This window comes from Adiantum capillus-veneris, chromosome 5 (genome assembly GCF_014529385.1).
Source record: "Adiantum capillus-veneris isolate H3 chromosome 5, ASM1452938v2, whole genome shotgun sequence".
Taxonomy (NCBI): Eukaryota; Viridiplantae; Streptophyta; class Polypodiopsida; order Polypodiales; family Pteridaceae; genus Adiantum; species Adiantum capillus-veneris.
The window spans coordinates 136,846,012-136,864,997 of NC_140935.1; the positions used below are offsets into that span (position 1 = coordinate 136,846,012).

General features: G+C 39.7%; 1 protein-coding gene and 1 pseudogene across 1 annotated transcript; one reads left to right on the top strand and one right to left on the bottom strand.

The window, feature by feature from the left end:
* Nucleotides 1-7,552: 7,552 nt before the first annotated feature.
* LOC147458159 (alpha/beta-Hydrolases superfamily protein) lies at nucleotides 7,553-11,864 on the bottom strand. Its single transcript, XM_086511771.1, has 10 exons — nucleotides 11,687-11,864; nucleotides 11,451-11,512; nucleotides 11,243-11,378; nucleotides 10,551-10,623; nucleotides 10,247-10,312; nucleotides 10,027-10,134; nucleotides 9,338-9,349; nucleotides 9,192-9,266; nucleotides 9,069-9,110; nucleotides 7,553-7,795 (listed from the first exon to the last, which is right to left on the bottom strand). The coding sequence occupies exons 1-10, from the start codon at nucleotides 11,821-11,823 to the stop codon at nucleotides 7,553-7,555; spliced, it is 954 nt and encodes a 317-aa protein (XP_086367897.1). The 5' UTR covers nucleotides 11,824-11,864.
* Nucleotides 11,865-12,474: 610 nt separating this feature from the next.
* On the top strand, nucleotides 12,475-12,917 carry LOC147458160 (uncharacterized; annotated as a pseudogene).
* Nucleotides 12,918-18,986: the final 6,069 nt, after the last annotated feature.

Genomic DNA, 18,986 nt, shown 5'->3' on the forward strand with positions numbered 1-18,986 from the left:
TACAGAGCTAGTATACCGGATTTGGAAAAATGTGTGAGGTAGTCGTAGGGATAAGTTAGAACCTCAAAAAAGTATTTGTCGTGGGACAAGAAGTTGGTAATTAGAATATGGTGAGAGGAGATTAATGTTAAGAGAAATTATCATGCTCACCATTTTATATTCATCTGAGGGCTTGAAGGAAGAGCTAATAGATTTTTGAACGGGAGGGGAGAGACATAGAGCACATGGTACAATCTCCCCGCGAGCAAGAGTGAGCATTTCTTTCTTATACATATATATTTATAAATAACAATCGACGCTCAAAATGATTAAACCAGCCCTTTTGGACATAAAATAACCATTGCTCATAAAGAGTTGTCCATTAACTATCTATCCACTATTAAATAATCCAATGGTCCAAACTGCTTTCCACCTAGCAGTCCTACAACAAATAGTTGTTAATGCATCATAAGTAAATACCATTGAATTATGCTATACTTAGTCCATTAGTCACATGTAGAACAAATTTGCTTGTTTAGGCAGTGTGCACATCTCCTCATGGTTGTTAATTCATCGATTTAGGCAATCTCAAATTCTTTAGTGCAAATCTGTTGGTTAGGTAGCACCAAACCAGATTCCTCGATTTAAGCAATGTAGCACGGTCATAAATGTAGAACCATCGATTTAAGCAACATTAGTACAAATTTGCCAATGAAAAACAACAAGGCCAAAAATAATCCATTAATTTGGATAGCATTAGGGAAGATTTTCCAATTTAGGCAACACGACCATAAATGTAGATTCAACAGTTTTAGTAGCATAAGTGTAGATCCACCAGTTTAGACAACACAAGTGCAAATTCATCAGTTTATGCTATATGTCCCATTCAAGTGCAAATTCACGGTTTATACAGGACACCCAATTAGAGTCAATTTTCCAGTATAGGTAGCACCAATTATAAAATCATACAACCACTACAATGTGCCAATATAGGCAACACCAAGTATTAAATCATATTGCAGTGGCTTGCCACCACTACTACTAGTATGATTTTGTTAGCCTAAATATATAATGGATATGGTTTGGATTATATTGATATGAAACTGGATTTTTTAATGGTTTGGATTATATTGATATGGAATTGGATTAGTTTTATAATGTAATGATAACATTGTTATGGATTTGAACTTGGTATTGATGAATCTTGGATATTGAATGATGATTGTGACCAGTGATATTTTGATACATCGGGATTTGATTGTTTATTTTTAGTGGTATGGCACACTAGTATATGCAATATGTGGACGACATTGCTTTGAACAAGTTGTGACTTGCGGGATAGTAATATAGCTACTGAAGACAATTGCTTCCTTAATCTTGTGGTATGTAATCGTATTTCATTATAAAAAATTGAAAGTTTTTTGTTGTAGGGCTGTTAAAAGTAGCTTAGACCATTGGATTAGTTAACATTGGGTAGATAGTTTATAAATGGCTCTTCATGAGAAATTGTTATTTTATCTCCAAACAGATGGTTCTCATCATTTTGAGCATTGCTGCTATCTATAAATAAATGCGTGCAAAAGAAAAATGCTCACTCATAAGGAGAGATGGTACCCAGTGATCTGTGTCTCTCTTCTTCTCTCCTCTCACCTCTACCTTTGTGTGTATGCATAGCACTCCACTCTAAGAGGTGTGCATACACGTGCTTCCGAGCTCTCCTTCACTCTCTATCTCTTAGATCATGTACAACTCTAATCGTGTGTATGTGCGATTCATCAGGTATATGTAGGGTAGTCAAGTATATCACTCATATGCTATGATACTTTCACTATTTGTGTAGGATAGTCAATCATATCACTTGTATGCTATGTTACTTTGTGTATTTGTAGGGGCTCTATGTATTTTGAGTGCAGCAAGAGGAAGCAAGAGGAGGCAAGAACCATGGAAAAAAACTAGTCACCAAAGATAACTCTAAAAAAACAAAGACAAGCACATGCAAACAAGGCAACGTAAGAGTGAATAGACTAGCCCTAAACTGACACGGACAACCTCACATACACGCTAGCCAACCAACCTACTAATCATCTTCGTATCTAGATCTTCGAACAAGCAAAGGTCACGGTGTCAGGATTACTTATTGTTGGTCAACACTCCACATACTAGAGATTGTGGTCATATCTTCTAGACTATGATTTCTCTAGGCTATATTTTAGAGCCTTTAATTACGAAATTTGGGTTCTTCTAGGCTCATCCAAGCACACGTACGTCAAGGATAGACACTTTCAAGCAAACCCAATGATCAAAGGTCGACATTTTTATCACGAGCATATAATGTGGATATTTGCTTCCATAGCACTAGACGTATATACATAAGCTCTCGTTAAAACATAAAAACAAGAGAAGCAAAAAAAGAGCAACAACACAACTTTGAAAAATCAAAGACAACATAAGGCAATCCACAAATAACCGAGGAAGAGACGAATTGCTTAATGGAGGTATTGGTTATGTTGTCAACTCAAGTGTATGAATTCCCTACTATGTGTACTTTCTCTCATTTGTAAAATTAGGTTTATCCTAGATATGTAGATGGACAAACAAAACTAACCATCACAACTTGTCATTTTTGTTACAAGTGAACATAGAATATGGCTACTTTTTTCCAAAATAGTAAACATATCTAGCATACACTCAACAAAACAACAAAACATGAGAATAATATTCGGTCGGCACTTTGCATGATAGACGTAATGGTTATGTTATTGAGGCTTAGTCTAATTAACACTCCTATACTATGAGCACTTTCCTTCAATGGTAAAACTCAACCAAAATCAATCCTCAAACATGGTTATTTCCAACATGAACATACAATGTAGCTATTCCAAAAAAAAAAAAAAACCTGATTTTCATCATCTACATAAAGAAGCCATTCCAAAGAAAATAGTCAAACTAATTGCCATTTTCATAATCAAATGCAATCTTCTTTGAGCATACACTCAACAATGGAAAGAGGTGAAGCTTATCATATGTGCTTGTCATAGCGTCCATCGACTCATTTTTATATATGGACAAGGCGCTCCCCTATGGTTGAATGGTAGGGAAATAAACAAGGTACATTAAGAACTCAAGTCTATGAATTCTCTACTATGCGTACTTTCTTTCATTTGTGAAATTAGTGTTATCCTAGATATATAGATGGACAAACAAAACTAACCATCACAACTTGTTATTTTTTTTACAACAGAATATGGCTACTTTCTTCCAAAGCAATAAACATATCTAGCATACACTCAACAAAACAACATGAGAATAATATTTGGTCGGCACTATGCATGATGGAATTGGTGGTTATGTTATTGAGGGTTAGTCTAATTAACACCCTTGAATTGTGTGCATTTTCCTTCAGTGGTAAAATTCAACCAAAATCAACTCTCAAAACATGGTTATTTTCAACATGAACATACAATGTAGCTATCCAAACAAAAAACACAAAACTTATTTTCATCAGCTACATCAAGGATCTATTCCGAAGAAAATAAATTCAAATCGCTCGTCATTTTCATAATCAAAATGCAATTTGATTTGCGCCTTACTAGACATATATATCTATATGCACATGAGCATACACTCAACAAAACGTAAAAATAGAAAGAGGTGAAGCTTTTCATACATGCTTGTCATAGCCACCATCAATTCACTCTTATATATAAACAAGGTGCTCCCAAACAATCGAATGGTAGGCTTTCACGCACTCAGTAACAATATTTTGATGAATTCACCCTTTGGCATGTTCTAAATTGAAAGTTTAGCTTCTCCTATTTCTCCTTTGACTCGCATACGATGGACTCACATACGATGGAGATTCTCCTTGACTCGCATACAATGGAGATTATCCACCCCAACTTTGCCGTGCAAGCCTTCCATCAAGTAAAAACACCTCCACATAAGGCAATGGCATCACATTGCATGGCTACCCCCAAATCCCTTTTCATTATATAGACCTAGTGTACCCTCAACCTAATTCTTTCTATGCTGTACCTTCGTTTTTTTCAATAAATGTTATATATATTTTTGTTTTGGAGGCATGCATGATTGGGACCCTATCCAAAACAAGACATGGTATGTAAGAATTATGTTAATTTTATGCTATAGATCTTTAAAAACCCCTTCCTTTTAGGAAAGTGTGCATCAAAAAAAATTTGTTTCTAAAAAATCTAAGAGAAAAGAACCTAAAAACGATAGATCGAGCTTGATCACACATAAAAGCAGAGGATAGATGAATTGGAATGCACAAAAGGAAGAGTCATGGGAAGCAAGTAGCGAAAAGTAGCGAGCGTGAGGTAGAAAGCATGAAAGCATGCACAAAAACTAATGACTTTTGTTCCCTATAGAAAAGGGTAGAGGATGAGTGCAGAATGGAGAGCAAGAGAACTATGTATAATTTTTTTTTCACGATGACGAGAGCTCACTGAGCCCTCAATTATGCCACATTCTCTCTCATGACCTTCTCAAAAGCGACGACTAAGGCATCATCCTTAGCATCCTTGGCAACAAGGCTACAAAAGCTTCACTAGCGCCACTAGTTTTGTGCAATGGACAACCATTCTCTTGAATCAAAACTTCCTGAGAGGTCACCCATCCTAATAGTGTTCTAATCCTAGCATTCTTAACCACAAGACAAGTAACAATTGAGTTGAGCCTCTTTGTTATCTATATCTCCAAAAATTGTGGGGTTAAGCTCGAATTTTCTATCTACCAAAGCTTACTCTGCGTATAATAAGCATATGAGGAAATACCTTGAACTAGTTAGTGCATTGGTAGGTGTTTGGGTTATGGATGCATGTACGAGTAACCAAGGTATATATTCCTTTTTTGTGTGCTTTTATTTGACTTAATTGGCTTCGTTGGTTGTTATTACTCCTCCTTAATTTTCCCCTTCTTAATCACTTGCAAGTGGTATGTAAAGCATGGTGTGTACTAAAATGTGTTGCTAGGTGGATAACAACATAATCCCATGCAGTAGAATCATGGTTACTTGATTTATTCTCTTGTTTTGCGACTAACATCGAAGTGATTTTGATTTATTATAGTTACCTTTTTTGTGTATCGCATGAGAGATGGCCCAACAAACATGTTTTGATAAGTCAATTTATCAATTTTTGCAAAATGGTCAAGAAATGTAACCTGCAGCATGAGAGATTAGCATGCATTTTCTAAGTTGAACTGAAAAAATCTTTTTGATAAAAGTATCATTTGGTTTGAAGGTAAACTTGATTCAACACCATTGAAAACATCTCCTTGAGAAGAGATTTATGAACATGGTATCTTCTTACCAAATGGAGCTCGTGGTTAGCAAGAGAATCTCATAGTTAGTAAGAAAACACCACATTTAGCAGAGAATAAGTTGTGGTTAGCAGCTCTTGTATCTCATGGTGAGTAAGTGCCCCTAACAAGTAGCAAAAGGGGGATGGTATCCAATTGGAATTATGTTTATGGATGGTTGGACTCAATTAGTCGAGCCCTTTTCACAAGGCTAGTTTTTATTTAATGATATGTCTCCAACCATATGTAGAGATTTATGGATGACGGTGTGCCTCTTAAACTAAAGAAAGGTGTCATTTATAGATTGAATGCATGTTGAGACTTTACTCTAGTTATAATGGGTTGTCAGCTTTCAGCATAACCTACGGGTGATTGACCTTTGCATCCACGACCGTGAAAGAGGCCTCCCTCACTTCTGTTGTGCTTGTATCTTTGCTTCTCTAAATTGGGGTGAGGTCAATAGAGCCCAAGAACAGAATAAGGCCTATCTATCAAATCTTCATAACCCCCAAGAGAACCTTATAATTGGTATCAGAGCTCTTACACATTTATCTCGAGTTTTTAGCGGATTTTTGGCCTCCACATCATGAGATTTTTGGGACTTTCTTTGTTCGACGAGAGTTGTTGGCAAATTTCTTTGCATTCATGTCCTTCACCTCATAGACCAAACCCTCATTCACTCTTATATTTTTTATTTTTATGGGGAAGGGGGGTGGGGGGAGGTAGCACTTCTATAGACTCAAACCTTTCTCTCCATCTCCTTGAGTTGTTGTTCACTTAGCCTTGGGCTGCATCTAGTAGCTTGTGGAGTAGATTTCATACTTGACTTTTTTGCCTTCACCCTAGAGCTTCTTCCCTTGCATGCACAAGCAGCACTCTTCTTTGAAGTTGTGGAGTCCAAAGGCAATTGAAACACTATATCCTAGTGGGAGCTTCTATCCACCCCCTACTTGACCGCCCATCTTGAGCTTGAGCTCGAGACCTCCTCATCCACACGCTTCGACATGTAACATAGACCTCCCTATCACACCAAGCCTTCCGGGGCAACATGCAGGTGAGTCGTGCAAACGTGGAGTGCCAAAACAGTCAAGGGCCACTACCCCTCATCCTCATGCAATGTACAAGAGCACATGCACCACAAAGATTCTAGCCCTCCACCTCAGTATGCTCACGCTTGTAGGTCGATGTGCCTTTGAAAGATCACCCCTTTTACTTCCCACCTATTTTGTGACCTTCCCTCCTCCCACTCCCCTAGAATCTTGCACACTATCCTAGAATTTTACGTCATTCAATGACATATCAATCCCCAATTGATCACCAAGTGATTACAATTAAAATGATCCCCACGTAAACTCGATGTGAACATGAAGGGATTACCAAGTGACCAAGTGACCAAGTGACCCCGTGTGAATCCGATCACATTGTGAACCCACCTATTCCAAAGTGATCACCGTATGACCCCAACAATACGAAAACGATCTCCACGTGAACACCATTTGATACCCACCCCCTCACCTTTGCCATATTATTTTACATTCACATCCATTTTAAATTATGCACGTTAGCTTAATGGGAGAGTCATAGCCTCCGATGTGGTGGGTTCAAGTTGCAGGGGCACAAGCTGGCCAAAATCATGGGCCGTCGATCCCACCTGTCAAGGGGGGTGTCAAGTAGTCCAAGGCAAGTGCCCTAAGGATTTGCAACTGCTCCTCATAAGGCCGCTTCTGCAAGAGAGTTGCCTCTAAAATGATGTAGTTGGCTTCGACTAAGTATTTGACCCAAACGAGTCTCAACTCTACATGTGTATTTTTTAGCAATCTAATGCCAATGTGAATGCACGTAAATAGACTTCGATGCTACTTGGTGCATACCGAGAGGTGATGTAGCCTCCACATATGTCTTGGTGATGATGAGATTTGCTTCTTGTAGTTGTGTAATAAGAATGTTTGGGCAAACTTAGCGCGCATATATATATATATATATATATATATATATATATATATATATATATATATATATATATATATATATATATAAGAGTAGAGAAACGTTAGGTCTTGTTTGGTATTGTAGAGGACCCTCCGACAAAGCGATCCTTGGCCAACCTTCCACATTTTGATCGATATGGCCATGGCATGGTATACAACCGATGGAGTTCTACCCTATACAGCTACCAAAGGTTTAGAGAGTCTAGCTAGTAGTGATGGCAGTTTTTGGCACACCCTTACCGGCATTTGGTAGTCTATTCTAGAGCCTAGCTAGGGTAACCTACAGTTACTGCAGTTTGCAGCTGGGCACTTGTTGAGACACTTGCATTACCTACTCTGGCATCCACACCTCTGGACTTGAAACAACCCAAAGATCTAAGAGGGGGTGTTAAATGTTGTGGTCGAGCATCTCGCAACTGGGTAGCAAAGTCAGACAACATATTGCGGATGAGGAACCACCTGTCCCAAAGTCTCTTGAACCTATACAAGTAGTCTTCTACCTTGGCAGCCTGTTGAATGGCAGTCCATTTGAGAGAAATGGATCTCCTTCCCACAGCTCTGCATTCTTGGTCTTATTATACTGGCTTAAAAAAGAGACATCAGATGTCAGTTTTTATACATGGAATCTAACCAACTCCTTGTGATATTCTGAAAACCGTGGCACAACACTGGCAGCTTGAAGCTCTCTTCCGCCCATTCTTGAAATAGAAATAAACCCCATATTCTCAATAAATTGCCCAGTAGCTTCATCAGCAAAGCCATCTAACACACGGTTGAATGAGAAGTCACCTCTCCCCCATAACCCACTAAGTATGTTGTCATGTGAAGCATAGTTATCAATAAGATGTTATTGGTGAAACTATGCCAAAATCAGCATAGTTACAATAGGCCTTGCATAGTTGCATATAAGACAAATAACCAGTGCAGTTGAGGCCATACATGGGGCACAATTATTCCAAAAAATACTGATGACTATGCATCACATGACCGCTGCCTCAATAGAGATGAAGACGACACACACTAACTGTTTTCCTCATTAAAATACCATATTGAGCGATGAAACCTCAGCCAGCCTGCCCAGCAAACATGGCTTCTTGATATTGACTTGATGTTCAAAAAATATGCATCATCTTTGATGTCCTGGTTCACTCGACTGCTGGTCTGAACTTGGCTTGGACAAGCCCTCTTTCTTATAAACAACCATAACAACAATTATAACATGACCTCTGTAAGTCTGAGGGGGTCTCTCCTTCCTATCATCACAAAAGGTGACCTCTTTCCAGCTATAGCTTTGCAAATTTGAAAGCAGCAACCCTGTAACCTTGATGTACCCTTGCACCTTCTAATTCGACCATATTCCCGTCCAAGAATCTCATAGTAGATCCCCAAATCAACTCTAACTAATTGCCTCAGACTAGGCACTTTATCTCCTGTTTCCAGCAGCACACTGCCCCTTCTTTGCTCTTAACATTACTTCTCACTAGTACGGCCCGAAGGAGGCCTCTCTCTCTCTCTCTTTCTCTCTCCCTCTTTATCGTGCGCAGAGGACTTTTGGACTGTAGCCTTCAGCTCGCAGCTCTCGACACGTGTAAAGGGCACTCTCACTGCCGTTATACATATACATATAGATAGATGAACCCCACAGCTCATCTTGCCACATACCACAAACAGCCCACATACACATTCCAAAATAGGCTCACATATCATCTACTGCTCATAGTTTCACAATAACCTCTGTGACACGTCTCTTTTATGTTAACACTAATGCCGATGCCTTTTTACTTGCCCATACGATGTCCGTTCACAGCTACAGATCCTCAATACCTGTAGCACGTCCCTTTTTTGTAAGCAATCTTTTGGTGCCTTTTTACTTGCCCACAATGTCCATTCACAGCTGCGTCTCACCTGGTCCTTCTCAAAAATTGCTCCCAACCATTGCCCTAGCCCTTTGATAAGATGATCCACAACATTGCAGGCAACCTCATAACGACAAGAACTTCACGAAAAAATCCTAGCTCCGTGATTAAGGTTGTGCAGCAGCAGCTTCTGACCTGTTCAATGCTCTTGGCCAGAATTGCATGAAACAAATGTCAGTTGTAAGAGCACATTTTGTCTGCAATGACTCGTGTAGCCATCGGGCATGTCAACATTCACTTGCATTTTCAAGCAAGCAACATCAATTTCATCAGAACAATGTTGAACTTAAGACCTGGTAGAGAGAGGAAATGAGAAAGATGTTTGTTCACTGCACTGATGAAACAGGAAAGAGCTAAAAGGAAAGAACTTAAATTAAGAAATCAAAAAGCTAAGAAAGCTAGAGCATTATCCTCATAATGCAGCGAGCCATTCTTGTCGAAAGCAGAAAAATATGTTAGCTATAATATAGACAATCTAAGAAGCAGCTGTACTGCCGTAGCAAGTCACCAAAAAGGACACAAAAGTGAGTGTGGCAGATGATTGTGTCTTCAAGGAGATTGCTGCCACATCCTAACTAGCTTAACAGTTGGTGCAAAAGTTAGTGCGAAGGGACATGCCTATCATGCCATTGAAAAGCAAGTTGGCCCTTACTGCTACAAAGAGGGAGCCCAAGTCAGTCGGAGAGCAGGATCAAGGCTACCTCCACAAAAAATCAGGACATAGGTATTAATACTTCTTGTAGAAAAGCTTGAATGCTTTCGACCGCAGTCTCATCGAGCTTTTCTTGGGTGGTTCCTTGTTCCTTTAAAGCCTTCTTACCCACCTTGAAAGAATGGTCTCCACCTTCAATAACATGAAGCTTGGTTGAGCACACCATTTTCTTTAATACTCCTTGGAGTTTGTCTAGAGGACATAACCCATCCTTGCTTCCCTGCACGTAATAACAAGATGCCACTCTCATATGTAACACAAAAGCCCAGCAAGCTTCTTCAACATGTGGCACATGCTTCTTCAGAGAAACTGCAGCAGATATGAGAACTAACCTGAACAAACATGACAGGAACCCTGAGCTCAAGAAGGGTCTCATCTCTTAGAGCTCCAGATGTGCCCTGCAGGACAGTCAAGTCATCCGATCAAAAACCAACTACACCAAAAAGTTTGTGGAAGCCTGATCATTTATCTCTATTGGATTGAAATACTCATACCAAATGAGTAGCACAGGCAGAATTGTACAAAAGCATTTCATGCTTAAATTGCCCTTCGCCAGAATCCAGTTGTGAATCTTAAAAGGACAAGCATAACCAATAGTATTAACGTCTAATATTGTTAAGAGCGAAGGATTGGTACCTTTAATGGATATCCCAGGCAAACAATAGCCGAAACGTCCAAAGTTCCTTGTCCTGCAACCATGCAGCTCACCCTGCCACCAAGTTTTACAGTGTACAAAACAATTCAGTGTCAATAAATAGGGGTAGGTTGGTGTCCCAAGTCAAAGACAATTGATTCTACGCTAGGAGGTCAATCCAGTGATTGTTCATTCACCATCCCCCAATGCAAATTGGGACTCTTAGAGCATTAAAGAGACAGTGGGACTACTGTAAACCCTTCAGAATGATAAGAGGCCTCCAACAGCACACACCACACATCAGGTCAAAAGGAAAAATTTGTAAGAAGGGACTAGCGAGATAGACCACCGACTGTATGCTTCTATTAGGGCAATTTGTGTACTTTAATTATGTCGGAAAGGTCTGAATCTATGAGCTCTACACTTGCATAGAAGACACAATCAAAAGACAAAATATACCTGTAAATTAAAGAACTTCATGGATTTTCAATCAACCGTGTGAAATGCTTTACTGAACACTAGCTCTATGTGTCATGGGACAAGTTACTCCGACATCAAACTCAAGATTAGTCTGGAAAGCAAGCATGTGTCTGTTTGTGGGCCTCCTTAGTTTATTAATATAGCATCATGTATGTGTTAGAACATAATGAGTGTTGAAGTATGCACAAACACAGCTTGCATAGGGAGGAGATACCTTGAACCCATGGACTTTCCAGCAAGCACCAGAGGGTGACCTGGGTACTTCAACTGTTCTTTTCTAATCTCTTCTGTGTGAGGAATAATGAGCTTTTCAGCCTTTGGAGGAGCACCCTTTTTGCCTCCAGCACAATCTGCAAGGCAAGTGAAAAGAATGAGAATGCAACTGCGAAACTGCAACACAGAATCATTTTGGAAATACTTACAAGGGTAGTCAAAGGTAACAACATCCACTGCGCCCGTCGCAGAAAATAGAAGGTCTTTCCATCTACAGAAGAAAAATACAGTGAGCTCTTGTAACAAGAGTCCTCGTGTCTGAGCTGTGCCAATGCAAAGGCGTCCACGAGCTTGTGTGTGTGAGTGTGTGTGTGTGTGTGTGTGTGTGTGTGAGTGTGTGTGTGTGAGAGAGAGAGAGAGAGAGAGAGGGATTAGACGGTTATACGTGAGCATCCATTCGGAATTAGAGGAGGCGCCAGCTCCATGCGCTAAGATGATGAGCGGTGGCTTGTTAGTGCATGTCCGCTTGGAGGGCCGCACCTCCTCTTCCTGTTCCTCTCTTTTCTTTTGCGTCTTCCCCATTCCCGCCAATGACCACAACGTTAGGACGCAGGCAGAATAACCGGCGTTATATAGTAGTCTGATTAACTTCGCGGACACACCTCCCCGCCCTCTGAAGTTTGCCTTTTTTTTTTCTTTTTACAGCGTGGGCACACCTCAGGACTAAGTGGCACGGGCACCTTAGGGTGGGATCAAGGGCGGTGCTTGATTGGGGTAGGATGGAGGGCGGATAGCCATTGATTTCTCTGGGCACGATAAAAGTAAACTAGGAAACCCTGGTTTACTTTTTGGCAAAAAGTGCACGCCCAAAGATTTTCGACTAAGCATTAAATATGGGGCTTTTGGGACCCATAAAGTACTCAGTGGAGCATATTACTGACAGATTTTTATGCTCTTATTAAAAGCCTATGGATGAATGTCATTAAGCATGGCGGCTACCCAATTGTAAACTAGGGAACCCTAGTTTATTTTTGTGTAAAAAATAAACTGGGAAACCCTAGTTTACTTTTGTGTAAAAAGTAAACATGGTTTCCTAGTTTACAGTTGTGTAAAAAGGGAGCTAGTGGGGTTTTCAACGGTTTGCTCATTTCTCTGATTAATGTCTCCACAAATTGGAGCTATGAATTATCTTTGCTCCATTCCTTGAGGATCATTGATTAGTCTACAATAGATTGGGTGATGACAAGTGAAGATAGTGCTAGTGTTACAAGCAATTCAGAATCGAGCTTCGATAACGATGAAGAGGATGAAGTAGATGCTCAAGGATTACATGTTCGACGACCAAATCCTCTTGATTTTACATCCTCCATGTACTTCTCCTTTGATAGGGAAACTTACAATGTAATGGTTTTGTCTCTACAAGATGCGATGCCGACAACCCTTGAGGATTTGAAAGGTTGCAAGAGAAAGCAATGTACATGATCTCAAGAAGTGGAGACGATTCAGAGACCGGCTTTGCTTGGTGGTAGAGGGTGAGAAAGTAGCACTTTGCTTGAAACAGGAACCCAAGTTAACGATTGCTTGTATTGAGGATTGGGAGGGCCTAGTATTAGCCGCTCATTGCAATGAAGGAAGGGGGGATCATAAAGGTCTTAATGCTACCATGGACACCTTGAAATTACAATGGTGTATTGATTTGCAACATTTTGGAATACCACGTTCTTATATCAAGGCACTCATTGCATCGTGTGAATGTCAATGTGTCAAGAGTAGGGTTGAATCTTCTTCCCACCAAGGTTTGGATCTCAATAGAGTACCATTGCTTGAAATTTTCACAAACAAAAATGATGTGGACAAGGTTCTAGCAGATCTCATGGTAAAGTACAAGGTTAGGTTAAGAATGGCACGCTCTTCAAAAAAGCGCACATCTTCCAAAGTCAAGGTGGACTACATATGTCATCGTGGAGGCTTTAGTAAGCGAAGAGGCAAGATGAAGAGGTTGCGCACAACAAGAAGGTGTGGGTGTCCATTCAAACTGCAAGTGGAAATACATGAAGGATTAGATGATGTTACAATAACCGTCTATCCTCAACATGAAAATCATGTACCCGGATCAAGAAGCGACTTGTATCATTTACCAGTGCATCCATCGGTTATAGAGTGCTGCATTGAAGACTTGTTTGATGTTCGAAGCTCGCGTCATGTTTCTCAAATGTCAATGTCAAAGGAGAAATTACAAATGGAAAAGGCCTCATTATCTATAGGTTCTTTATGATACCCAAAGAGATCAGAATGCTATCATATCGAATGCGGATTAAAGGTATGCTTTGCTCCATTATTGCGATTCTAGTAAACAAATGCATTTTATGTCACAACCGGTGTATTTTTTGGGTGTAGACCGAGTTAGTAATGATGATTGGACAGCAATGTATATGGAAGCACTATCCCTACAAAAACAACATAAGCTGCCTTTTGTTACATGTGCATATGTTATCCACCTTCATATTAGCATCTTCACTATTTTATGGCTTCATTGAATCATAAAAAAATGTGTATGTAGGTTGTCCATGTCCAACCATATAATCCCCAAGCAAATGAAGCCAAAGATAGACCATTTATTTTGATTATACAAGATGATTGGATGCTAGACATTTGTGTCCGTTTCTCACAAAACAATGCTTGGGCCATTGATAGTACCTTCAAGACAAATGCATATGGTTTGCCTTTATTTGCAGCAGTGTTACCAAATCAATTGGGAGTTGGCATTCCCATTTGGTTCATGCTATGCACCTCGGACTTGGGTGCTCAACACGAAGTTATAGCCTTGAATCTCACGATGCGTTTGATTTTCTCAAGAATGGGAAACATCCGACCATCTGCATTGGTGATTGATAAATCTCAACAAGAATTAGAAGCCTTGCTTGATGCCATCGACAAAGATCCACATTGTTGGAGGATAGATGAGCATGGTAATTACACTCAAGTTTCTTGTCATGTCCTATTGTGTTGGTTTCATATAAAGAAGGCATGGGTTGAAAATCTTCTTCCTCAGGTATAACACACTTCTTTGATTTTGTGTGTGGGTCTTTTTGTGGTTAATGTGCTTATAAATTGTCCTTATCGTCAGGTTCCCAAGTACCAACGTGGGGATATATACATAGGGTTGTGCAATCTTATGCAAAGCGTAACTGAAGGTGAATTTGATGGGCGGTATGAGATGTTATGTCAAAAGTACGACAACCACCCAAACATAATTCGATATCTACGAAATGGTTGGTGCGCTCCGGATTGCATTTGGATGAAGCGATGGCCAAAGTTTGGGAGATTGTTTATGCATGGTAATGTAGACACCACAAATTTGGTGGAGCGATTGTGGCAATACATAAAATATACACTTTTGGAGGCACGCATTAATCGATCGGCGGTCTTGGAGTTGGTACATGCTCTAGTTGGAGATTCCAAGACAGGAAATAGGATGGGTGGTACTTTGCTAAGGTTTTTTAAGCAAAAACAAGAAATCGGTACTATTTCATGTGTTGTTTTTAAAATTGCTACTTTTACATGCTTCTCTCAATGTCTCATTTGCTGGTGTATTGATTTTATACACTTTATATGCAGCTAATGCAGGGCGATATGGAGTTACTGGATCCTCAAAGAAGCACACAACAAAGTTAAAAGAAGGAGAATTGCTTATGAAGAGGTTTCAAGATGACCCAACAAGCCTACAAGTAATTGATGAATTGACGTTGCAATTTAGAATGAAGAGCTCAAATAGTGCCAACCAATGGTATTATGTTAATTTGCAAGGAAATTATTGTGATTGTCCAAACTGGAGCTCGGAATGTAAGCATCTATATGGAACCCGCTCGATAGTTATGAATCACTTTCCCCATTTGACTGACATAATCCCAATAGTAGACAATTCCCATGACATGACGAGGGATTTCAATGAAGATGCAGCATGCAACACTCCACAACCGTTGGAAGAGGTGTTAACCATGATGGAAGAAATAAGAACTTCTATGGTGTCCATCCAAGAAGACCTCCCGAAGAAAAGCAACAAAGAGATGGATATTATTTTGCACGAACTTCAATCCATCAGGGACACTCTGGGATCATTGGCATGCCCAAAAAAAATCAAAATGCCATAACAAGGCCATGTTCATCAAATTCAAGCGCATGTGATGCATGCTCGACTTGGCCATGGCACAAAAGTTGTTCATGACCACAATCATGTCATGACACCCCCAAATCCTCGGCACCAGACATGCATTTTACGAAGAAAACATCGACGTGGTCGTCATCGCGTGCGCTTCAATGGGAGCCCAAGAATTTGGTGTCCCCATTGTTGTTCAAAAACTCTGTTGGTTAGCCCCTCGGTGATTACTTGTCACACATGCCATGCATTATTGCCATTGACAAAAAGGCATTGTCATAACCTCGCTGAATCATGTATTTTGGGAAAAGAGGCCCACGTTTGTGATGGACCCTCTAGTTTTTTTTGTACTATTGTTTCATGTATTTATCCAGATGAAGAAGATGATGAGCGTACCTTAGCTCTATGCAAGAGAGAAACAGAGGAGACAATCAGAGTATGTGCCTCTAGCACAAGGATCTTGCTTGTATTCAGGGATCATATACCTTCACAAAGGTCGTTCATTTAGCCATACAGATGCTACATTGAAACTTAACTTGAATTTTGATGTGTCTCTTATATTTAGTACTCTTTAAGTTATTTAGTGTGGAAAGTGCACACATGTAATCTAGGGTACCCTAGATTACTTCACTAACCAGAGAGCAACCTTTTCATGTGTGGAAAGTGCCCACAGGTAAACTAGGGTACCCTAGATTACTTCCCATAAGTAATCTAGGGTACACTATATTACTTGACTAACCAGAGAGCAAGTCCTTTTGGTGTGGGGAATACCCTAGATTACTTCCCAATAGTAATCTAGGATACCCTTGATTACATCACTACCCCTTTTGGGTGCCATAGATAGTGCTAGGTTGCATGTCAAAAGAAATACTTGGTGCCCTGTATTACTTTCCACAGGTAATCTAGGGTACCCTAGATTACTTCACTGACCAGAGAGCAACCTTTTTGTGTGTGGAAAGTGCACACAGGTAATCTAGGGTACCCTAGATTACTTCCTTTAGGTAATCTAGGATACCCTAGATTACACTAACCAGAGAGTAACATTTTCATGTGTGGAAAGTGCCCACAGGTAAACTAGGGTACCCTAGTTTACTTCCATAAGTAATCTAGGGTACCCTAGTTTATTTTCAATAAGTAAACTAGGGTATCCTAGTTTACCTCTGGATAGTGCCCACAGGTAAACTAGGGTACCCTAGATTACTTCACTAACCAGAGAGTAACCTTTTCATCTGTGGAAAGTGCCCACAGGTAAACTAGGGTACCCTAGATTACTTCCAATAAGTAATCTAGGGTACCCTAGTTTACTTGTGGAAAGTGCCCACAGGTAAACTAGGGTACCCTAGATTACTTCACTAACCAGAGAGTAACCTTTTCATGTGTGGAAAGTGCCCACAGGTATACTAGGGTTCCCTAGATTACTTCCCATAAGTAATATAGGGTACACTATATTACTTGACTAACCAGAGAGCAAGTCCTTTTGGTGTGGGGAGTACCCTAGATTACTTCCCACTAGTAATCGGGGATACCCAAGATTACTTCACTAACCCTTTTGGGCGCCTTAGATAATGTTAGATTGCCTATCAAAAGAAATCCTTGGCACCTTAGATTACCTCCCACCAATACCCTAGATTACTTATTTAAAGTAATCTAGGGTACCCTAGTTTACTTCCAATAAGTAATCTAGGGTACCCTAGATTACTTATCAAAACAGCAATCAACCTCTATTTTGTGTTTTTGGTCTCGACAGGTAAACTAGGGTACCCTAGATTACTTCAAAAACCAAAAATCATACCCTTTTCTGTGGTTTTGGTACCTACAACTAATTTAGGGTACCCTTGGTCAGTTCAAAAACCAAGAAAGCAATCCATATTTTGTGCCTTTAGTACCAATAGGTAGCCTAAATTACTTAGCTAACAAGATAACAAATTATATGTCAAGTAGATTACGGTGTCAAATAGATTTGGATGTCAAAGATTGTGGTCATGGATTAGTATTTTCCGAGTGCGATTTTAGTTAGTGTTTCTTCACTACAATTTTGGTGTATAGAAGCTCCAATACTTTGTGAGAGCGCGAGGTAAATTGTGATGGGAGCTTTGCTACATTTAGAGCCACTTGGAGTGTGAACCACTCAAGTATACTTTGCTACGTACACATGATAACAAGAGTAGCCTTCGTATCTATTAACTTTTTTCACTCTCACAAAGCAACATTAACACCAAGAGCCATATCAAGCATCAACCCCAAAGTAATTGCATTTGACACTAATGCAACATTAACACCAAAGCAAGCAAAATTTGCCAAACAATGCTTAAGCAATCGACACGTATTGGCATACCTTAACAACAAAGCTTGGGCAAATACCAAGAATTGATTCAAATTAAACCCATATTTCCTTACATATACCGAATCAAAACTGAGAAAAACTACCACCGTCATAAGTGGCAAAGAAGTTTTCTTGGTGTACACATGACAAACTTGCACAAAAAATAGATATCCCGGATCTTGGCGAAGTCAGTCTCCCTTTGCTACTCCATGACGAGACACTTTATCCATTCACCAAGACGTTCCTTTAGACTTTCCACATCACCATGAGAGAACCAATCTTTGGATAGCTATTCAATTGCAACATGCAAAAAGAGAAAAACAAGTTACGACTCGAAACACACCAACATTGTAATTTGAAATATATGTAAATGGTTTAAAAACACATACCCATTTTCGTGGTTTCTTTTGCATAAGTGTGCCTTCGATAAACTTTGAGATCACAGTCATTGTGTAACACCCACAATCTGTACCATTAGGTTGTTTTGGCATCTAAGACCAAAAGTACACTTCAATATTTAAGCCAAACCCAAATCATCGTCGAAATCTTTGATAATTTAACTCAAACTAACATGGTGCATACCTCGATGGAATCGTAGTAACAAAGATGCTCCGGATCTTCTAGCTCCGCCTTGAGATCAGGATGGGAACAAAATCGAGAGAAATGTTGCAAAACCCTAACAATCAATACATAAACAAGCTTCACTAAAGTATATCAAAAAAGTTATAAAACGTCTCACTACAAAAGCACACTACCTCAAAAACTCCTGGAAGAACTTTGTCATTAGTCCCATACTCATGGAATCAAAAAAGAGAATCGATGAGTGATTTGGACTTAACCCACTCAGACGTCGGATATGTGCATTGTAAAACACAAAGAGAGTCCAATGGGATCTACAAAAGCTCCAATTAGCACTTGTAGTCCAAAACATACTCATGAGATAAAAATGGTACTCCCTAGTTGATAAAAATGGTACTCCCTAGTAGCTGAAATAAAATACATACTCATGAACAATGGGAAAGAAGGAGAGCATAGTAGTTCCAAGATCCTTCCTTCCAAAATAATTAGTGAATCTCTTGGCATTGGCCTTTGAATTTTTCAATGCAAAGGCATACCACAAACTATCAACAAAGTGAATCTGCTCCAAGATTTCAGGTGCAAGAGTATTCTCCTTCCACCTTGCATACATTCACGGATTGCGAACCTTAATATAGAGCTACAAACACTTGCATAATACACAATTGCACAACGAATTTATACTCACAT